The sequence below is a fragment of the Puma concolor genome, chromosome A3 (genome assembly GCF_028749965.1).
Source record: "Puma concolor isolate L17-30 chromosome A3, mPumCon1.1.hap2, whole genome shotgun sequence".
Taxonomy (NCBI): Eukaryota; Metazoa; Chordata; class Mammalia; order Carnivora; family Felidae; genus Puma; species Puma concolor.
This window is the reverse complement of record NC_141669.1, coordinates 2,503,375-2,527,365: the sequence shown is the minus strand read 5'-3', so window position 1 is coordinate 2,527,365 and position 23,991 is coordinate 2,503,375. Positions and strand designations below refer to the sequence as shown.

Below are 23,991 nucleotides of genomic sequence, written 5' to 3'. Positions count from 1 at the left end.
GTCGTATAGAAAGTCAGCTGACACGAAGAACCTCACTACCGTCATGGAGCCTGAAAACCACCGACGCTCCTACGGTCCAGCCTTGCTGGTCCCCAGACACCGCCCCCTCTGTTCCTTAGTGGCTCTACCGAACACGAGCCCGGTGCTCTCCACCTCCACACCTTAAACCTCCAAGGCTCTCGTGAGAGCTAGTTTATGTTAAAAATGAGTAATGCTGGGGCGCCTGGGTGGCGCAGTCGGTTAAGCGTCCGACTTCAGCCAGGTCACGATCTCGCGGTCCGTGAGTTCGAGCCCCGCGTCGGGCTCTGGGCTGATGGCTCGGAGCCTGGAGCCTGTTTCCGATTCTGTGTCTCCCTCTCTCTCTGCCCCTCCCCCGTTCATGCTCTGTCTCTCTCTGTCCCAAAAATAAATAAAAAAAAAAAAAAAAACGTTGAAAAAAAAAAAAATTAAAAAAAAAAAATGAGTAATGCTAAGAGAAGTCAGCCAGTGAGATGGGATGGTGACAGCCGGCCCACCGGACCAGGGAGTTTGGGCTCCCCTACTCCCTACGAGCCAGCAGGGACTCCGGCCTCCCCTGCAGTCGACACCCTTCTGTCTACCTGCAGGGGGAGCGATGCTTGGGTCCTTCCACGTGGGTCCACGGAAGGAACGGGGGAAACAGTGCTAGGTAATCCCTACTGTGAGGTACCCTCAGAAGGCGTTCCTATCTCAGGAACTGGAATCGCCACATTTTTTTTTTAATTTTTTTTTTCAACGTTTATTTTATTTTTGGGACAGAGAGAGACAGAGCATGAATGGGGGAGGGGCAGAGAGAGAGGGAGACACAGAATCGGAAACAGGCTCCAGGCTCTGAGCCATCAGCCCAGAGCCTGATGCGGGGCTCGAACTCACGGACCGCGAGATCGTGACCTGGCTGAAGTCGGACGCTTAACCGACTGCGCCACCCAGGCGCCCCTGGAATCGCCACATTTTAAAGGAACAAAGGGCTGCAGGTGGTTTGTTTTGGGGACTAAATTACACCCAGAGAGCACAGTAGTTACTGATAAAGATCCGAGGCACGATTCGTGGCTGTGGAATGAACTGCCCACAGATCTGAGACCTTCAGACCCCAGAAGGCACACCGTCGGAGTCCTGCTACATCACAATTCAGAAACAGGAAATGACACGTGACCTTTTGGAAAGGACTCCTACCCACTCTATGCCTCGGTTTCCTCATCTGGAAAATACCCAGTTTACATGACAAAAAGACAAGTAGTTAATACGTCCGTAGGATTTTTACACTTTGCAAAGCATTTCCCAAGCATTATGTCATTTCATACAGTAATATATCATTTCCCACTCTTCATGGCTAGCATGTTACATCAGGAAGTCATATACATCAAACTACTTTTAAAAACACAAATCTAAAAAATTATGATTATAAATAAACAACTATGAAAAAAATGAGGAAACAATTTAAAATTTGGTGATGTTATTGGGTTTGGGGGGGGCAGAAGGAAATGGTGGGCAAGAAGTAAGACCTATCGAATATCTTCTACATATTTTAAGTATATTTCAAGAGACAAACTTGACTAGCTGTTTACAACAGGATCATACAAGTACCCGCACCCATGGCCGAATTACTACAGAATACACACATTTCTATTTCTTCCACATCTACGTGACATACCTTTTTCCTTTGTGCTGTGTCTTAAGGAAAACCTTTTCTTAAAAGACATTCGTGAATTGTCTTCCTGAAATAGAAACCATCAGTGTTAGCAGCTGAAACTTTTCTCTCTGAGCCATAAACAGAGATCCTCAGGAGCAGAACACTCAGCTACAACCAAACCCTGGGAACTGAAGTTTGCAACAAAGGTTAGTCCCCTGGAGATATCAGTGCACTCGACAATGATTTGCCAAAACATGGCAGCCCGTGCTGGAAGGCCAGCTACCTTTGCACGAAATGGCAGGTGCACCTTTACTCTGGCCTTGCCTGCAAGTCCAGACGGAGACAAATGAAGCCCACGGATCACCACGGATGAGAAAATCTCCCCTCGTCTGGCCTCAGGACCCAGCCCCAGTCTGTTGGATTCTTCACTCAACGGTAGTTCAGGGATCAAGCTGGAGACTGGGACCCACAGACCCAGCTCATACACGGATTCCCATGGGTCACTCTAAGGTTTTCACCACCAATCACGTCCTCCCCAACACGTCCCATATCAAAAATGAGCCAGCTTTTCTCTGGAATGTGAAGAACTGGAAAGAGAGTCTCTCCTCTCCCAACAACAAGACAAAGTGAGATAATGTATGAAATTACAATTTTCTAGAAGTCATCAGAGAGTTGGGATCACGGGGAAACCAACTAGCCCAGAACTGAAGGACAGACAGACTCCGCCAAGGAGAAACAGGGCCTGAGTGCTGGCTTCCCTGGGGCAGAGCGTGGGAGGAAGACAGGGGTAAGAAGGGTTCAGGCTTGGATCAGAGTGGGTGCGGCAGGCCTGAGGGCACACAGCCAAGGCTCCCTGGACACATGACTGGTTCCACAGCAAGGGCAGGGAAAACAAGAGGGGCCTGGAGGCACTCGCAGTAACAGAAAAAAAGGAAGCTCTTAAACAGAACACGTCAAAGCAATGTGTCAAAGGGACCGGAGCCGGGCTGAAGGAATTACAGTCCAAAACAGGAACAATGAGAACAACAAATAATGCCACACTGGATTACAGCCCAAAGCAGAAAATAAATAGACAGGAATCCATCACAATACGAATAAATGCTTGAATAAATAAATAACCAAATTGGAGATAAGAAGCAAATTTTCCTTGCGGAAGAACTCCAAAGAACAGATTCATAGACTAAGCTTTGCCTCCCGGAGGTGGTGGTGAATTCACACTTTACTTCCTTTGGAGGTGAGACTTAGCGATTCACTTCCAACACCACAGAGTAGGAAAGGGATGAATGGTAAGTTGACAGAGGAGAATCTGACAAACACTATGTCACTAAGGAATGAAGGTTGCCATTATTGGGGACATCACATGAATGTCCCCAGTATGATACCAGGAGGGCACTTCACCTCTATGGCATTCTTTCTAAAACCCCAGCCTGATCATGAGAAGGCACCACCGGGGGACACATTATGGGGCCTGCCTTAGCCTGATATCAAACCAAACAAAGCCTTCTCAAGAAAACTGCAGACTAATAACCTTCTCAAAAACAGACACAAGGATCCTTCACAAATATGACACATCCAATCTAACTATACATAAATAAAGATCTAACTATACATAAAGAAAGAAATGTATCAGGAACAAGTGGGACGCCAAAATGGCACAGCTGCTTAGGGAACCTGTGTCGGTCTTTATTTAGCAAAGTTAAATATGCTTTTACCCCAAGACCGGCAATCTCCCTCCTGGGTATTTACCCAATCTGTGCGTCAACGTCCAGAGCAGCTCTTTTTAAAACTGCAAAAATCTGGGAACAACCCAATGTCCTTGATCTGGTGAATGGACAAACGCACAACGGTGCATCTGTAGGATGGAACACCACTCAGTGAAAAGGGACCACTGGTTGGTACCTGCAAGACAGATGAGCCCCGCAGAGGCTGCTTTCAGGCAGCAGACTTGAGCCGTGGAGACCTGAGTAAGGTAGAAGGGCCCACGGTGACGGCCAGGCTGAAAGCCAACACGCTCAGTAGGCGACCCAGTTCGAAACAGCCATACGTCCCAGCTGACCGATGGGCTACATACAACCAGGCCCGGGTACCAGAAAAGGAGAATCCCATACGTCCCCAAGCCTCCTCACTTTCCCCCCTTCACCAGAAACCCCCCTCCCGACCACCGCCTCCTGGCAGACAGCCTCCTCTTTGCAGTCCCGATGCTGTTCCCTGATAGCACGTTTCAACAAACTTCTATCTCCCTTGTTCTGCCTCAGGTGAGCCCCCTCACGGCCCAGACCACCAGCCACCACCCAATCGGTTCACCCCACAAATCCCACAAACATCACTGTAAGTGGAAAACACACTCCCAAGAGAACAAACCGCACACTTCTGTTCTGTGACTCTGTGCAAAAGGCAGGACCTCAGGACAGAAAACCACGGGTGGTGGCCAAGTCATGTGGGAGGGGAGAAAGGACAGGTGGTCGACTACAAGGGACCGAGGGACAAGCGGGAGTGGGGGTGCTGATGTCCCCCATACTGGACTACGTTGCCAGTTACATGACTGCATGTGTCCCCAACTCCTAGAACACCCCACTGGAAAGGCGAGGGTCACTGTACGTAAATTACACCTCAGTCTCTACAAAGGAGAGAAAATGCGCCCAACAAAGGAAGAACGGTATGACGTGGAGACTCGGGTGATTCTTCCCGCCGATCGGAATCATAAAACCAAAGAAATCACTACGGTCATTAAAAGCAGCTCTGAGTCCTTGGAAGCGCCAGGGCAGGACAGACGGAAGACGACTCTCTGTCCACAGGGGGCGGTGGTCCCCTGCATCTGCTGCTTCTGGCTGCAGAAAATCACAGCTTTTCTGCCCGGGTTGGCAGAAGTTGGCCACTCAGAGCAGCCGAACACCTGGAAATTTAAGGACGCAATTCTGGAAGCGGGGAAGTTGAGGAAGGATGGAGATCCTTCATCTGGGTGGAAAGCCTGCCGCACTCTCTTGCTCACCGCTAACTGTGTCCATTTGTCAAAACCCCCGGATCCCCGTGGGTGTAAACTATACCTCAACAACACCACTAAAAACAGATTCGCTCTCGGAGGAAACGAACCTCAGGACAATTCCTCTGGTGCTGGTGAGCCGAGCCTGCGAGAAGGGGTCTGCACAGCCACCTTTACAACGGCAGAAGGAGCAGAGGACACAGGAATCCGGGGGCTCAGAGCACGCCCTCCGTGACCTGAGATCTAGAATGCCCAAAACAGTGCTTGACGTCAAGCGCTGCCCGCAGGAAAGTGTGTCCCCCCTGGGGGTCCACTGGTGCAATTCCAGCAAGTTTCCCTCTGCCTCTTGCCCACGAGCTGGTCGGGAGCGAGCAAGCAGACAGCAATAGGAGGAACTTCTATTGCCACAGAGAGAGAAGGCAGGGAAAACCATACAAAGTTCACAGGAGACCCCAGAAAGCACAGCAGGAGCCGCTTTGCGAACAGACAGAAGCCTGGGAGCTCGGTCCTCTCTGGAAACACCAAACGACACAGCAAAGGGATTTGCCGTGTGCAAAATGATGGCTGGTTCATCGGGAGGCAGGATTTTCAAAATGAAGAAATTGTGGCTTAACTACAGAGGCATCGCATAGATGGAAAATCGTTTTTGCAAAACTCAGCATGGCTTAAAAATGAGAGATAAGTGAGATATTTCTAGATTTGCATTTGATCACTGTTCTCACTAAAACTGTTCAGTGCAGCCCGCAGCATCACTGAAAGCGTGTGGTAAGCAATTCGTAAGTCCTCATACCGTCTCAAAGATTCAACACAAAAACTTATTTGCAAAAACCTAGTCACTTCCTTTAAAAATACCATAAATACATAAAATACAGAAACACACAAAACATTTCACAGAAGCACGGGGCTAGAAACGCAAACCCAAAAGGACACATTCACTCTTCGCCACTCGTCAGGGTCGCTAGGAGCGCACGCGTCACACCGCTCCGCGGCCCCTGCGTTACTCTGACCCGGTGCGTGCCTTTTCTGGCTTAACCCACCTGTAACTTCCACTCTCTTCTGCCCAAAATACCTTCTGGAGACTAAGCAGAAAGAATAAAGGATACATGGCTTATCATCAGCTTTGCCTGTGACTTTGTGGGGTTGGAGTAGGGACATCTCACGTAGGCGAGGTGACTTGCCTTGATTGTCATCCATAGTATTGACAAGGAAAAAAATGTTAACTCGACACATGTCAGTGATTGTTTTGATCCCCACTTCAGTTCCTATTTCCAAGTTTTGAATAACAATCCAGTCTTCTTCAAATAGACCCAGAAAGAAAACGTCACGAATAATTCAATAAAATTCCCTGAGACCAGAAGTGGGGGCAAAAGGTAACACCATGAAAATCTCACCAGAAAGGGCTCTTCAGCTGGAATTTCAGCCCAGGTAGAAAAGCACTCTGAAATTAGGCTGTTTTTTAAATATCCGTCGTAACAATGAATCGCCCTCGCACATCGTGTGCGTTCCTCCTCTTCTCTGGGATGAAGGAAAGGAGAGTTTTTAAACCAAATACTTACATTCGATACCAAAATTATTTCCTGGGAACATGGCAGGATTTTGGTAAATAGTGATGATAAGGTATTAACGACGGCCTCTTGGAAAAATCGAGTGCGAGCAAGATAAGAAAAAACGTTAAGGCCGCAGGACACACAAATCAATGTACAGAAGTCCACTGCATTTCTACACGCGAACAATGAAGCAGCAGAATGAGAAATTAAGAAAACAATCCCACTTACAACGGCACCAAAAAATAATAAAACACCTAGGAATAAACCTAACTAAAGAGGTGAAAGGCCTGTACCCTGACAACTATAAAACACTGATGAGAGGTGTTGACAATGACACAGATGGAAAGATATTCCACACTCAGGGGTTAGAAGAACAAATATTATTAGAATGTCTATACTACCCAAAGCAATCTGTAGATTTAATGTATGGCACTGGAACAAAAATAGACACATAGATGCTCAGAACAGATCGTATATGTGAGTTAGATAGAGAGCTCAGAAACAATCCCACAATTATATAGTTAATTAAATTGCAACCATAGGACACAGGAGTATACAATGGGAAAAAGACAGTCTCTTCAACAAATGGTGCTGGGAAAGCTGCACGGCAACGTGCAAAAGAATTAAACCGGACCACTTTCTTTCACCTACATGAAAATACACTCAAACTGGGTTAAAGACCAAAATGTGAGTCCTGAAACCATAAAAATCCTAGAAGAGAGCACAGGTAGTAATCTCTCTGCCCTCGGCCGCAGCAGCTTTTTTCTAGGTATGTCTCCTGAGGCAAGGCAAACGAAAGCAAAAATAAACTCCTGGGACTACATCAAAATAAAATCTTTTGCAAAGTGAAGGAAACAATCAACAAAACTAAATGACAACCTACTGAATGGGAGAAGATATTTGCAGATGGCATATCTGATAAAGGGTTAGTAACCAAAATATATAAAAAAAACTGATACAACTCAACACTCAAAAAACAAATAATCCAATTAAAAATGGGCAGAAGACACGAACAGACATTCCTCCAAAGAAGACTTATAAATGGCCAACAGACACATGAAAAGATGTTCAACATCACTCATCGTCGGGGAAATACAAATCAAAACCACACTGAGATGCCATCTCACGCCTGTCAGAATGGCTAAAGTCAGCAACACAAGAAACAACAAATATTGTGAAGATTGGGGGAAAAAGGAACCTTCGTGCTCTGTTGGTGGGAATGCAAACCGGTGCAGCCACTCTGGAAAACAGTATGGAGACTCCTCAAAAAGTTAAAAATAGAACTACCCTACGACCCAGCAATTGTACTACTGGACATTTATCCCCAAAATACAAAAACACATTCAAAGGGATATACACAGTGGAATATTATTCAACCACAAAAAAGAACGAAATCTTGAAACAACATGGATGGAGCTAGAGAATATATCGCTAAGTGAAATAGGTCAGTCAGAGAAAGACAGATACCGTATGATTTCACTCACATGCGGAATTTAAGAAGCAAAACAAATGAACAAAGGGGGAAAAGAGAGACAAACCAAAAAACAGACTCTTAAGTATGGAGAACAAACAGATGGTTACCAGAGGGGAGGTGGGGGGGAGGGGGAATGGGTGAAATTTTTAAAAACATTATTCACTGGGGAAATGGCAGGATTTCAGTAAATATTAATGATAACAAAATCACTACAATCTCTTAGAAGAATCAAGAACAGGCAAGATAAGAAAATATTTCCACAAAATGCACCTGCTCCTGCTGAGTCCCTCCCTCGCAGATTCGCTGTCATCCTCAAGGTGGAGTTTTTAAAAACCAGAAGCCAGGAAACAAAATAGGGGACAAAATAGGGGACAACACACGCAAGAGACCAGACGGGGGTCCTCAGTAAGTCAGGCGTGATGGAGGGAAAGGGGGCAGACGGCTCCTCTCGAAAGATGGGCAGAGATTTCAGCTGAAGAGACAGAAAATAAATGTCGATCCTCATTTCAAGGGTCTATTTCCCGAAAATGTGAAATGTTAGTCAACCACCAGTTACCTTTTGAGCACCTACTATGTGCCCTGGGCTCCGCCAGTCACTGCTGAGGGCTAGGGGGAAGGCAGGGCGTGCTCTTCACGGTCCTCCTGAGGGACTAATGAACAAATAGGAAGTGCGTGCCCAGTGAGACAGCAAATAATGAAGGTATAATGTTAATAACCACGTATACTAACCTTGTTCATACAGAGTGAGTCATACAGGATTTCAAAAACTACCAAAGGTTGGAGGGGTCAAAGGTGGTTTCACAAAAGTGGTCAGACTTGGGTAAGGACGATAACAGTTTTGGAAAGAGCAGTGACATAGTTAAACCGGAAGACATGGGCAGAGGCAAACAGAGTCAGGGGAACTGTGTGAAGCCAGGAGTTGACCCACGTCGACCAGCACTGAGGCAGCAGAGCCAGAGGGAAGACTCGGGGAACAGGGCATCGGAAAGGAGCACTGGCCAAGTGGTGCCCCTTCAAGGAAGAACAGAGGTGCCATTGACGGAGACACGAAGGAACTGAGCGGCATTCAGGACGTGTCTTATTTGAGGGGACATCTACGTGGAAATGAAGAGGCTCGCGAAAAATCACAACGTTCTATGTGCTCTGAGGGTCTAGAAGAATTGAGGTCATCCAAGGTTCCATTAAGGACAAGGGACCAAAATGGCATTTGGAAACAGCAGGGGGACAGGGGTGGGGGGGAGGTCAGCACAACTGACATGATCTCGGCCATCGGGGTAAACTCCCCACGAGGGGAGCAGTAGAGAGGAGGGCCACAAGGACAGAACGTGAGGTCTCGCTCGGGGGTGGGCCAAGACGGAGAAGGCAACAGGCTGATAAGGACGGGAGAGTGTCAGGCCATGCAATGAAACGGAGGCTTTTGATGACCGAGGGGTTGATGGGCAGGGTCAAAATCAAAATCGAAGGATAGAGCAGGTGAGAAAGGATCGTTGAATCCACCCATCACAGATGGGCAGCTATGGGGGACCGGGGTGGTGGCCGTGCCTCAAGGGGCCGCCAAGGAGCCAGAGGGAGAAAGCGGAAGGATTTCGTGTGGACCATTGGTGTGGCACGCCCAACACGGAAGCAGCCGCAGCAGACTTCACACAGAGCGATCCACGTCAGTCCGTGCCCGACGGCCAGGACGACCTCTCAAAGCAGACACCTCTGCTGACTGGAGAGCAGGACAGACACGCACGCGTGAGGGAGAGATCAACGACACAGGCAAGGCAGACAGAAACTGTAGCGCGGCGGCCCTCGCAAGTGGAGGGATTGGGGAGAAGGATGGGGGATGGGCTCATTCAGGAAAGAAGGGGATGTCTCTTCCTCTGGGACTTGAAGCAGCGGTCTGACCTACCGGCGACATCGAGATACTGACCAAGAGGCAGTCCTAGACGTGTCTCCAGGCCCAAACGGCCACCCCTACCTTGCTCGCATCCAGAGGAGCCACACCTGACCCCCATCCCAGAATTCCGAAAATTACCAGAAGCCGCTGAGGGGTCCCCTTCTAGAAACACACGGGATGCCTGAGATAGATGCTGCTGCCGTGACAGCAGTCCGCTTGGAAAGGAGGAGAAAACTCAGTCCTCGGACGTACGGAGGAAGCTCTCAACTAGATCCCTGTCACCCAGAAGACGCAAGTGGGCCCCCTGATCCTTCGAGGGCTTGAGGAAGAGCAAGCAAAACTGTGTGGACCACAAAGCAGGCTTCGTCTCCACAGCCTGCAGCCTTCCTGCAGGACGCAGGAGAGCAGCCATTCGTGTCGGATGACAAAGTCTCGTCCCACTGTGTCTGAACTTGGCACAGAGCCTTGTGCAACTCAACAGGCTCTGAATGCAGAGCCCGCCCTCCCGGGATATCTGGAATCGGCTTTAGACACGCATACTGCAAGGGGGGAAATCAGCACGAATCGCGGCACTGACAGAAGCAGAGATGTTTCCACTTACTCCCCAGTAACATGAAAGGACTGGGAAAGAATCTTTGCCAGGGGTGCTTTCTGCTCGGACGTTAGGATCCCAGAGACCCGGCATGTTCCAGGGACGGACCGCCCGGGCACGGAGCCAGCTGCTGGCCTGACGCAGCCCTACCGGTCAGGTGCAGGTGCTCGGGCTTCAGGACACATGTTGGGACGGTGGCGACACAGAATGTTGAGGGAATTTCACACAGGCTTCTGATTCAGAGGGTGGAACCGAAGGACCTTTAGGAGCGTTTCACTCCGCCCCAAATAGACATACGGTTTGTTCAAACTCATGTGCATTCCGTGCCTGCGATATTTACCAATCTGTGAAATTTACGGCATTTCAACGTGAGGTACAACTTTCCTTTTTTGATTTATCGCAAGTTCCAAAAAAAGGCCTGCCTTTCCCCCACTCATTCTATTTACAAGCAGAAAATGTGAATTTTATTTGTAGAACTTTTTTTTGCATTGCCACAGACTCTCCTCCCTCAATACCAGTGTAGACAAGCCACGATGATGAATTAATCCAGAGCTCACCTTGACCTGACTGACTCAGCGTCACACGGCCTCACGGACGGCGTCTCCGTGTGACCTCAAGAGCAGCCCTCGGCTCTGAGTTACAGGTACCCACCATTTCTCATCCCGGCTCTCTCTAGGGGAAAAGCTGCCGGGTTCACAGGAGACGTGTGGAATCAAGAGAAAAGGCCCCCGAACAAAGTCACTGTCGATTCAAAGTGCCCGTGGGCTTTCCGGCTCCTTTCCTCTTCCTGCTTCTGATTTTCTTTTCTCCAACATACCCATGGGAGGAGATATTTTTTCCTCCAAAAGACGGCTGTCAATTTTGGATAACTAAGTAACACATTCACCTAAAAGTACCTTCCTGGGGTGCGGTAGAGGCAGTCAATTAAGGTTTCTCATTAAGCTTTCGCAGAAACGAGAATTTTAAATGCTCTTTCTGTGTCTGAACATTATATCTATGCCGCGTCTGTGTTTCACAAGCCTAACCTCCAGGTTGCTTGGCACCATCCCACACACTGTAAGTTGACCACATAAGTTCTCATAATGAAACATAATTTACACACGTTAAAAGTTAGAGACGGCATCTCTATAATTCATGTGGAAAACCAAGTAAATATGAACAAAAAGCTTTCCTTTTGCGACTGCAGTGGCTTGTGCACATTTTGATAAAAAGCCACCCTCCCGAGGCCAGCAGGAGAGAGGGGAGAAACTGGCCGCGATGCCCTCGCTCCAGGGCTGGGCTCACAGCCGAGGGGACCACCTCACTTAACGCAGGAAAACCCTCTCCCCGGCCCGTTTCTGCTACGTAAGCATTACAAGTTGGGCACAAAGTTCTGTTAAATTCCTTGCTCTCACCCCACAGGAGGTACCTCTGCTGATTAAGAGTTTGTCCCAAGCAAAGTCCTGGTGCTGTTCTCGTCTATGTCCCAGGAGATGTCTCCAAGTAAGAAGTTTGTCCATCTGCTGAAAATCAATTTTCTGTAACAGCTCACATTGCCAGCGACCAGTGGATAAGAAAACACGCTAATAAGCGAACAGCCGAGAACCGGCTGCTGAGAAACAGGACACGTACCTGAGCATCTCCTTGAACTTGACCTCCCTTCCCTGCACGGTGACAAGGGTGACGGACACATCGAAGATACCCCGGGACCCATTGGGAGCCAGAGGGAGCTGGGGACAGAGTCAGACCCATGCCTGGGGCAGTCCTGCTGAAGACAGCAGCTGGGGGAAGTCGCCCTGTCCCTACCTTCCTGGAGGGGGGGCCCACCGCTCACATGAGGCTGGGAGAGGCGCGAGGACGGGCAGGCCCCGAGGGGATCAGGAGGGTCCTCAACCCAGGAGCCGAGCGTGGATGTTTCCGAGATGAAAGGCATCATGGAAGACACTGGCCTGCACCTGCTGGTGTCCTTTCCCAGCCTCGCGGAGGTGTGACGGACAAGTAACAATTGTGGACATTTAGGAAGGACGACGCCGTGGTTTTTCAGGAGTACCACTGTGCAATGGTGACCACAGTCAAGTTACTGAGCACATCACCTCACAGAGACACCTGCTTTGAGCGTGTGGCGAGAACACATAAGATCTCCTCTCGGGTGAAGGAGACCGCATCGCTGGCCACAGTCTCTGAGCTGTACGTTAGATCCCTGGGGCTTTACGCCTCTTCTAACCCGCCCGTCCTCCTCCACTTCCTCCTTCTCTAAACAGGAAGGAAGCCATTTCAACTTCTCCTCCAGGTCCCTAACCGCGGTTTCTAAAATTGTCATCAATTCAACAACAGCGTCTCGGTGAAGAATACATGAAAACACGTCTTCAATACCTTCCGTCTTACTAATGAAGAGCGTTATATACATAGAGTTGAAGATAAAGCATCTTCTCTATCTCAAGGGAAAAATTCCCCTTTGTGCTCGAATCCAAATGATTCTCCTACGTATAGAGGAACCCGAGCCTTATTTTTGTAGAACCATGTCATTCTCTAAAAATGTCATTACTTAATGTTTAATTCGCCATATCCCACTTAGCATTATCGATGACTCACACTTAGCTTTCGAGACTCTAGCGCTGATCAATATGAACCTTGTCTCTCAGAGAAGCAATAAAAGACTTCGCTGTAGTGACAAAACGGTATGAAGATAATAAAGAGAAAAAAACGGTAAAGATACTGGGCAAGCAATGAATTTCAAAAATCAATTAAAGAATCAATGCTGGTTTTCATTTTGTCACAAAAACCCTGAGTCAGAGACAATGTGAGATCAAAAATGCCCTGGTTTTATTGGCATTTCTGGCAACGTTAATTAAATGAAAACCCTCTACGGACTGACCGATAACGCACACAACGAGAACCAAGCGCTGTCGCGGGTTTGCGAATCCACTGGCTGTGGCAAGATCCTTACACGGCGATTCCAGCAGGAGCTGCAAGCGACGGAAAATGCATCATGCCCTGCGCCTGGCATTTTTTAAGTATATTAAGTCATTTAAATATGATTTGTGTCAGTTGATATAAACCATCACTATGATTACTTTTCAAACGGCCTCCCTGTTTGTCACTCATTTTATAGCTAGAAACATGTCAACTACTCACTTTTCTTATCTGACCTTGTCTGGCATGAAGGCCACTGTTTCCCAAACTCGGGGACCACGTAGGGCAGGGAGCTTGTAAGGGGAAGTGGCCGAGTTCCCTGGACACTTGATCCTCAATGAATGTTCGAAGCACAACATGAGATGGGGTGGTCATAATGACAAGAAAACCAGAAAACAAAATAGAACACGAATCTTTTCCTTTTCTTTTTAAGAAAATAAGCACACATTTATCCATGATACATAACTCTTACTCTCTGTAACTATGGGATGAAAATAACCCACTCTTTGTTTTTCCATTTTCTTATGACTCCACCCAAATTTGTACCATGTTCTGAAACTTCCAATTTTTCAACAACATGAACACTGAAGACAGGAAGTGACGAGAGGGCCAAGTCTCTGTCTGTCTCTCAGGCCAAATTCTAGTCCTACAACGCCCAGGCTCATTGAGTTAAGAATTTTTTGAACATGGGCACCTGGGTGGCTCCATTGGTTAAGTGGCTGACTTCAGCTCAGGTCATGATCTCACAGTTTGTGAGTTCGAGCCTCACGTCGGGCTCTGTGCTGACAGCTCGGAGCCTGGAGCCGGTTTCAGACTCTGTGTCTCCCTCTCTCTCTGCCCCTCCCCTCCTCACGCTCTGTCTCTCTGTCTCTCAATAATAAATAGATGTTAAAAAAAAAATGGTTAAATAGCCAGCATACAGCACACCTGGGTAGCTCAGTTGGTTGAGCATCCAACTCTTGGTCTCTGCTGAGGTCATGATCTCACGGTTTGTGAGTTTGAGCCCCACATCGGGTTTCGCACCAACAGTGGGGAACCTGCTTGGGATTCTCTCTCTCTGCCCCTCCCCCACTCTCTCTCTCAAAATAAATAAACAAATAAATAAAATAGCCAGCATAGTTGCCGAAAACAGAAAACACTAAGAAATGACCAGATTGGGCAATTCCAACGCATCTTGGGAGAGGTGACTGGTGAACGGGTCGAAGACGCGGCATTGGAAAAAAACTGACAACAGGCCAGCAACGTAAGCTCAGAAGTATGAGAAGTGACACCACACGGATGGCGTTCCTCTGGGAGAAGCAGGGGCCAGCCCCCAGCCACAGGGCAAGAGTGAGGCTCAGGCTGGAAAATGCACCGGCACCCCACAAAGTCGCTCACACCTGCACAGCCAGGCATCACCTGACCACCCACCACTTCCCTCACCAGCGCCCTGTTTCTTCCACCGCCAGCATGACCCTCACCATGAACCTGCCGGAACACGTTAGCACCTCGTTGTGCAGAAGACACAAGCCTTGCCACTTAGAGATGTGCTCTAATCCCAGCCAAGGGCAAGGACACTACAGGTTATTTGTCTCCAGACAAAATGATTCTGAGCGCTTCATCCCCAGATCGGAGCCGGGATAGCAGATTCTCAGCGGACACTCATCGGCTGGATGTCTCCGTTTATAGACGTTAAGATTTTATCAGAAGAGGTGACACTCAGATATATATATTTTACATACGGTTTAATATATAATAACAGATATCAAAGTTTACATATATCTCAAGGAAAAGAGTTAGTAACTAACAGACACAAGTTCTATTCAGACGTCGTTTGATATCATTTTTTTTCTCGCTTTTCCAAAGGGCTACAACATAAATGCTCCACAGGCAGACAGAGCCTGCTGTTTTCCCATCACATTTAACACAGAATGCTCAACAATTTTGCGGTGTGGACCATGCATTTGAAAGGACTCTGCCCCTCATCTCGTCGTACATAACATTGTCATAAAACACACACAGTGGGGACGCCTGGGTGGTTCAGTCTGCTAAGCGCCCGACTCTTGATCTCTGCTCAGGTCATGATCTCACGGTCATGAGTTCAAGCCCCACATTAGGCTCTGTGCTGACAGCCTGGAGCCTGCTTGGGATTCTCTGTCTTCCTCTCTCTCTACCCCTCCCCCACTCATGCCCTTTCTCTCTCAAAATAAATAAATAAACTTTAAACACACATACACACACACAGAATATATCTCTAAAGGAACATAGACCATTTTATAAATTGATGAGTACATATGCCAAAAAGTAGCAAATTTAAGGCACTTTTTTTACTGATAGCATAGCACACTTATCAATCACTTTATGCTTGATATTTGAAGCCTTTGAGAAAAAAATGTCACAATTATCATTTCATCCCCTTACCCACTCTGCACCTGGAACTTGTCACTATGGCAACCTGTCCCGATGCCTCTAAATCAGAAGCGATCTGTGTGTTCGTATTATATCCTAAAATGCAAAACCAAAACAAAACCACCAAATGAACCACCAGAGCATTCCAAATGTTCTTTGGTACGTTTCAGAGAGTTATTATCTGTCTAACAGAGGATGGAATAATTCAACATCTGGATTCATGGCTTAAATTTTATTTTGCATTTTTTAATGTATCACTGGGTAAATTATTCCTTCTGTTTTCTTAAGCCTCTCAAGTTTTCACCACCATAACAAAATAAACCTAATGAGAAATCAAATGGAAAATTTATTCCAGTAAAACAGAAATATAATTTTTTTTTGATCCTGGCATGCAATAAAAGGGTCAAAACAGATGCTACCCAAGGCAAAACCTGTACCATTGCTCTGGAGGAGCCCCGATTAAGCATAACTCGCATGCTGTTTGGTTGGTTGTTTGGGGTTTTTCTTAATGTGAACGGAATCTCTGATCAAAAATATTTAAATTCAGGGGGCGCCCGGGTGGCTCAGTTGGTTAAGTGTCTAACTCTTTTTTTTTAATCTTTTTTTTTAACATTTATTTATTTTTGAGAGACAGAGTGAGACAGAGCGTGAATGGGGGAGGGGAAGAAAGAGGTGGGGGGCGGACACAGAATCCAAAGCAGGCTCCATGCTCTGAGCTGTCAGCACAGAGCCTGACGCAGGGCTCAAACTCACAGACCACGAGATCATGACCTGAGCCAAAGTCAGATGCTTAACCGACTGAGCCACCCAGGCACCCCAAGTGTCCAACTCCTGATTTGGGCTCGGGTCATGATCTCATGGTTCATGAGATCAAGCCCTGAGACAGGCTCTGTGCTGTCAGGGAGGAGTCTGCTTGGGATTCTATCTCCGTCTCTCCTCTCTCTCTCTCTCTCTCTCTCTCTCTCTCTCTCTCTGCCTCTCCCCTGCTTGTGCTTGCTTTCTCTCTCAAAATAAATAAACTTTTCAAAAATGTTTAAATCTATTTCTAATAAATAAAATCAATGTTCTCAAGTACACTGAGAAAAAAACTTTAAAACACTGAAAGTATCCTAAATATTGATTCATAGTATTCATTAAAATTATTTTGTATCATCAGCAAAATCATGGGATCTCTTTAATACACTATGTAAAAAAGTTAATGGAAAATCACCCTTAAGAATACACACAAAAGTGAAAACGGATGCTAACTGGAGGAATTCGATGTTTTTTCTAGTTTTTATCCGTGTGTGTTAATAATTCTATAATAAATATGAATGTTTTATAATTTGATAAAGTATTCTTAATCTTAAAACGTGGGGTATCGTAGAAGAAAATTCAGTTTCAAAATATAATTAACGCCAACTGTGAATAAGGCACTGTGTGTGCCTGGCACTAAGAAAAACGAAAATATAAGTCAAATGAAACTCCTGCTTCTAAGGACCTCAGGCTCTGGTGGGGATCATGGTTAGAAAGGAGGAGAGCAGTAGCCATAACTTACTCCATGCCCACCGGAGAAGGTATTCCATGCATAGTCCTATTTTATATGGGCTGCACAGCTTGGGACAGAAGGAAACTGAGGCTAAGGGAGAGAGACTGCGCCCCAGACACAGTTTACGCGTGAGACACGGTCGACACAGGTCCAGGGTTTGCCCTTGCCTGCCATCCCATTGGCTAAAACATTCAGACTCAAAGAGCAAGGAACATGGAGACCAAACAAACGATATACTTTCCAAACAACCGCCTGACACAACAACCTAAAGGACGTTATCTGAGCTCACAGGATGTCACCAGGGAGGCCCGTTACCGTTTTCCCAGCAAAGTGTGGACAGACTGGTTGCTGAGATAACGGAATTGGGGACGGAACTGGAGATAACGAAATTGATTCCGCTGATTTTAACAACAGAGTTGCGATCGGGAGCAGGAAAGTGTCCAACTTCCAACTGAAAAACACTTTCTTTAAAACAATACAAACATCGGGGGTGCCTGGGTGGCTCAGCAGGTTAGACGTCTGACTCTTAATCTCTGTTCAGGTCATGATCTCACAATTCGTGAGTTTAAGCCCCGCATCAGGCTCTGTGCTGACAGCGTGGAGCCTGCTTGAGATTCTCTCTGTCTCCGCCCCTCCCCCAGCTCACACTGTTTATAAATAAGTAAATAAATAAATAAATAAATAAATAAACAAATAAATAAATAAAACATCGTTTTAAAACATAGCTATGTTACACTTTTCAAGAACTTTCAAATCCACGGTCTCAATGGATTCTTTTGAGGTGACTAAACCTATAAACATGTAAAATGACTGTTGATTGAATTAATGAAGTGCAGAGAGGTAAACTTTCTGAACAAGGGGCACCTCGAAAATTTATGGAAGAGCTCGGACGAGAACACAGCACTTTCCCACGGCCGTGTGCCCATTTGCATGCTAGGGATGCATTCGCAGACGGGACCGTAGCTCGTGTGGGCCTCTCCCCACGTGCTGTCAGGATTCTCTTACAATTCAGTTATCTCTGAGAACATAAATAAAACTCATAACATCGAGCATATTTCATATATACCGTCTCTAATCCTGGAGGTCGATTTTGCTATAAATAAACCATCGGACAAACTTCCAAGGAGGAAACCGAGGCTCTGGGATTCCACAGGGTTTTCCCAAGGCTCCCATACGGGTGAGTGATGGACGGAGCGTTCAACCGTAGGTGGATCTCATGTCAAATCCCAAGTAGTTTTCACATGCCGGTTTTGATCGGGTAATTCCCAAATATGAGTATTTATGGCCCAAGTTCTCTAAGGAGTGATGAGGAGTCTAAGTGAACCAAGGTATAAGTAAATAGAATCTTGCATACTCAGACAAAAACCATTACGGTCACTCAGTCATTTATAAGTAACAGTGAGACCTTGATTGTGCGAAGGCTGGAGCCACGGCAGGGAGGGCAGGACGGTAGACGTGGCTGTGTCCCTGCCTGCCCCGTGGGGCCAGCTGTCCAGGCAGGCGGCTCTAAATCTCATGACTACAGGGAGCCCGTCCTCCTGTGCCCTCACGTGTTGACACGTTTGTCCTTGGCCTCGTGGCCAGGTCATGGCCTGAAGGTGCAGGTTTTAGAGCTCCCCGGAAAGCCCAGGTGAGGGTCAGCAGGTGCCTGCTCGCGGCTGACTTACGAGGGTATCGAGGGTGTTCCCTAATGCATGACTCTTTTTTCCCCTTCCGTGAAGGAGTCTTCACTCTCCTGTCTCCCATCTGCCATCAGGGCGGCTCTGTCCCACTCTCTGAAATGCCTTAATGACCTCTCGCTTCCTGAGTTTGCTTTCTATCTGTGGAAACAGAGCTACGGTAAAGGACAGCGGCATAGAAGTTCTATTCCTTAGAAAGCACCCGGCAACATTTGGGAATCCGCTGATCATCTTGTTAGGTCTGTCCTCGGAATACAAAACACAAAAAGTACTGAATTTGTGGGTACAAACCTTTCTTCCATTATCTTCATAAGACCCTTCATCTTCCTTTTCCTATTATTAAAAAAATATAGTAATCAACTTCGGGGCACCTGGGTGGCTCAGTCAGTTAAGTGTCTGCCTTCAGCTCAGGTCATGATCCCGCAGTCTGTGGGTTTGAGCCCCACATCTGGCTCTGTGCCGGCAGCTCAGAGCCTGGAGCCTGCTTCGGATTCTGTGTCTCCCCCTCTCTCTGCCCCTCCCCTGCTCACGCTCTGTCTCTCTCTCTCTCTCTCTCTCTCTCTCTCTCTCTCAAAAATTAAAAAAATTTTAAAAAAAAGAAAGACACTTTGATTCACTCTAAGAAATTAAATCTGCTGACTGATGTCAAGTTACTAATGCACACGAAACACTCCCAGAGGCCAAAGGAGATCTACGTAACGAGTCAACAAGGTGTGGCTGACCAAGGTCAGTGGCTGGTCCACACAGGCGTTCAAGTTCTAGCACAAACTCAGTGTCACCGCGATGCCTGTGTCCTCTTTCTATTAACATGTGGCGTTCGGTTGTTCCATAACTGAAACATTAGCACCGCTCTCCACTACTGCCCCAGTGCAAGCAGGTGATCCGCGTGACCCTTCACCTAACGCTCGGGGACAGACACTGCGCCGACTCTCAGAACACAGTCTTACGCTCTTGTCACCGAAGCAACGAAATATTCTCTTTCCTCCTCATTTCAAAGTCTTCCTGATTCATCTAGATACAGACTACACACTTTCACTGAAAACCGCCTCCAAATCAAAAATATTTAAGAACGTAAGGAAGAAAAAGTGAATTGCTTGAAAGAGTGTTCCCTTTGGCTGGCTGTTTTAGATCATAAATTCCACTGATGTTGAAAACCCCAGACTTCCTTTTCCACAAATGCCCTTTCCAGGGTGGGCAAGAGACAGGAGACAACTCCCACTAGCTCCAGCCCCCTCCCAGTGGCCCCCTGGGGTCACTTCCCCCTGTCCTTAAATGTGGGAGCCAGGAGGCCGCCGGGCACATTGAAGAGTGGAAAGGGATGGTTCACCAGGCCGTTGCATCCTCAGGTTTATTTACAGTTCTGGAAGCTTCGGCAGCAGAATAGACTCAGACCTGACACCCCAGACTTACTATGCAACCTCCTGCCTGGGGCCAAAAACTTTAAAACAAGAAACCAGCTTGAAAAAAAAAAAAATCTAGAGATAGAATTTTGACAACAAATTCCCAAAAATATATTTCTTACCTATATGAATTGTGTATTTAAAGTAAATTTTGCCTGACGTGTTCTCACCACGAAAGAAAAAGAGAGAGAGAGAGAGAAAGAAAGAGAAGGAGGGAGGAAGGGAGGAAGGAAGGAAATGGTAACTCTCTGTGGTGGTGGGTATGTTAATTAGCTTTACCTGCCATATATTCTTCAATTAAAAAATTAAGATAAAAGGACATTTTGTTTGCCCGACACACACGTTTCCTGTAGACGAGTCACATAATCTCACAGACGAGTCACCACGGGAACGTGCTTCCCGCATCGACGGTGCCCCTCCAGCAGCTGGTGGAGGAAAGATCAGACACGGAAGCCACGCAGCCAGAATTTTCCTGGGCTCATGCTTCCACCTATGGAGTGTAAGCTACCCGCGCCCCTGCTTCCCCAACAAGACGAGCTATTCACGCAACACCAACGACTCACAAAGCACAATGTCCGTGCCGTCCACGGACACCTACACGCCCACGCACCTGCTGCTATCCACCTCCTGATTCTGCCCTCTAAATATGTATCTTGAAATCTGTTGGGAAAACCGTTGTTCAGTCTGCAACCCGAAGCACAATAAAGGTAACCAGGGCGAGCACAAAAGCCATTAAAATTACTCACGTCATTTCTGGCCCCCAGAGACCTGATCTAAGGTACAGCCCGGCGGGAAAACATGCTATGTGTCTAACTCCACGCCGATTTGTATCCTGGAACCAACTGGGCTCTACGGTTCTTTCTGCACCAAACGTGAGCTCCGCCCAGCACGTTAAAAGGAGAAGGGGGTCCGTGGACTCAGGCCATTCCATGCAAAATAAAAATGGAATCAGCTCACCTGGATGCTTTCGAAATCAGAGGGGTTATCGTGTATCTCTTCGTCTTCCGTGACTATCTCAGCCGGCGTCTGGAGAGAAAACAGAGCCCGTGTCAGGTTCAGTGGCGATCAGCCTACGTCGAGCCCCATGAAAGGAGCAAACGACAGTGAAACAGAGCAACTCTGTGAACCACTTCTGTGGACAGAGCTGAAAATGTGGCCGGTTTTTCCCCAGTGGTTGCTTCAAACCCCACACTGTGTCTGCCCTGTATTTTTTACCTCTTGCTCCACTTCCGAAATGCTCACCTGTTTAGTAAAATCGCTGGAGAAATCTTTAAGGAGAAACACTTGAAACCCCTCTTGTGTGAAAAGGAGTGGAATGCGGGCACCTGGGTGGCTCAGTCAGTTAAGCGTCCGACTTCGGCTCAGGTTGTGATCTCATGGTTCGTGGGTTCAAGCCCTGCATCGGGCTCTGTGCTGACAGCTCGGAACCTGGAGCCTGCTTCGGATTCTGGGTCTCCCTCCCTCTCTGCCCCTCCCCTGCTCGCTCGCTCTCTCTCTCTCTCTCTCTCTCGCAACTAAATAAATATTAAAATAATAATAAAAGGAGTGGATTACCCTCCTGATGCCACCGGTCAGCAGGTAGTAAATGCCTGTGTGAGCCTCTGTGTGCCCCTGGGGACCACAACCGCCGCCCTCGTTCCCTGTGTTCAAGACACCCGCCACAGCTCCTCACCCAGCGGTGTGTGCGCACACCCTTGTGTATTACTTCCCAGTTTTTGTGACTTGTTTGCAAGAGGCAGTGAGCTGTCTTTTTTTTTTTTAATTTTTTTTTCAATGTTTATTTATTTTTGGGACAGAGAGAGACAGAGCATGAACGGGGGAGGGGCAGAGAGAGAGGGAGATACAGAATCGGAAACAGGCTCCAGGCTCTGAGCCATCCTCCCAGAGCCCGACGCGGGGCTCGAACTCACGGACCGTGAGATCGTGACCTGGCTGAAGTCGGACGCTTAACCGACTGCGCCACCCAGGCGCCCCGGCAGTGAGCTGTCTTTAACTGGCACCCTGGAACCTCTCGACTCGGGGAAAACCATGTGGTTCTGTGGCACAGAAAGAAAGGGCCCCCCAGGGGCTACTTCCGTTATATGCCTATACCAGTCGGAGTAGGCAGGTGAGACTGTAGCGGCCATCACGCCAAGTGCACGCGCCTCACGCCCACTGCGGGCTGGCCAGGGGGTCTGCTGCTCATCACGGTCACCCAGGATGCCTGACCGACGGGGACACCTACTCCTCACGTTTCCATGATTACAGAGGCAGACGGGCGGTGTGGAGTTTACACATTACGTCTCTGCCAGGAAGTGTGGCTCGTTAAGTCCACTCACCCGTCTGCAGTGAAGGCAGGTCGCAAAGCCACACCTGAGTTAAATAAGGTGGGTGGAGAAGTAGCCTCTCACCAGGTGACCACAGCTGGTGGTCATGATGAGCCCTAAGGACCCACCAGCCCCCGCCAGCGGATCCTCGAAGGAGCAAGACCGGAGTCCGTGGCTGTGTAGACGTGTGGGCGGCTGCCCCACAGCCGTTGCCACTAGCCCGACCTCCGTTATCCAAACGTTCTGAAAACTCAAACACTGTATGAGGGCTCTCTTCCTACAGTCCACGTGGGAAAGTAATCACGATGAATAAGATTCTGCGGGGACTGCTCCAATCACACGAAAAATAAACATGAAAAGCACATTCTTTCAAGGCATCAGTGATGTCAACCATTGCTTCATTTACTCAGCGGTACACACGGAATGCCTGTGTCCCATGATGCTGAGATACAATAGGGACAGCGAATGCAAACCAGTGTGGCCCCCGAGAAGCTTCGTCATGGGAGGAGGCAAACGTTAATCGAGTCACACAATTAAGTACAAAACCACAACAGTGATACGCTCTGTAAGAGAGACACATGGAATTAAATAGGACACAACGCGGGTTAACATACATGGGAGACCGCCGAATGCTCCCTCGGTACAACCTGAACTATAAGAGAAGAGACACGTTCATATATGAAGGGCAAAGGAAGACTATCCCAGGCAAAGGGAACCGTGCTGTGATCACAGTAGTGCAGCCAGGGGACGGCAGTAGTTGAGGCCAGACAGACGGTGGTGTAGACGGACAGAGTGGGTCGCTTCCAGACATGTTATTAGGAGGTAAAGCTTGCAGCCGTTGAGATGGTCTGGATATGGAAGAGTGGGAAAAGGTGGGTCTTGGAAATATCTCAGAGTTTCTTTCTGTCCACTGGATGAACAGGTGTCATACGTCCATGGTCTCCGTGGTTTGGGGACGTGCGGAAGAACACGCATGTTCAGCATCTCAGAACATCTAATGCATGATGTCAACTCATAGTGTGTGTGTGTCTGGATGTGTGTGTGTGTACAGACACATGTTTGTATGTGTGGATGTATATTTGTGTGTGTGTATGTATGTCTGGATGTGTGTATGTGGAGATGTGTGTGCATGTGTGTATGTGGAGGTGTGGAGGTATATTGGCGTGTGTATGTCTGGACGTGTGTGTAAATGCGGAGGTATGTGTGTACATGTACATGTATGTGTGTGCATGTGTGTATGTGTGTGCGTGCGTGTATCTGAGTGTCTGGGTGTGTGTGCATATGTAGATGCGTGTGTGCACACGTGTGTGTGTGTGCATGTGTCTGGGTGTGCAAGTGAGTAGGTGCATGTGTCTCTGGACGTGTGTGTAAATGCAGAGGTATGTGTGTACATGTATGTGTATGTGTGTGCATGTGTGTATGTGCGTGCGTGCATGTATCTGAGTGTCTGGGTGTGTGTGCATATGTAGATGTGTGTGTGCACACATGTGTGTGCGTGCATGTGTCTGGGTGTGCGAGTAGGTGCGTGTGTCTGTGGATGTGCGTGTAAATGTAGAGGTATGTGTGTACATGTACGTGTATGTGTGTGCATGTGTGTATGTGTGTGTGTGCACGTGTCTGAGTGTGTGTCATATGTAGGTGTGTGTGCGTGTGTGTGTCTGGGTGTGCAAGTGAG

The 23,991-nt window shown here is 47.7% G+C and overlaps 1 protein-coding gene across 6 annotated transcripts in view; it reads right to left on the bottom strand.

Moving 5' to 3' along the window:
* Nucleotides 1-23,991, bottom strand: part of DCDC2C (doublecortin domain containing 2C) — an 84,104-nt gene that overhangs the window by 13,799 nt on the left and 46,314 nt on the right. For 3 of the 6 annotated variants that reach the window (XM_086699946.1, XM_086699941.1, XM_086699943.1), the window contains 3 exons: nt 20,968-21,036; nt 18,902-18,943; nt 1,670-1,733 (listed from right to left, as the gene is read on the bottom strand). In XM_086699946.1, coding sequence (XP_086556072.1) covers nt 1,670-1,733; nt 18,902-18,943; nt 20,968-21,036 — 175 coding nt within the window. The remainder of the gene's footprint in view (nt 1-1,669; nt 1,734-18,901; nt 18,944-20,967; nt 21,037-23,991) is intronic. The other 3 variants (XM_086699942.1, XM_086699944.1, XM_086699945.1) reach the window with 3 other exon arrangements.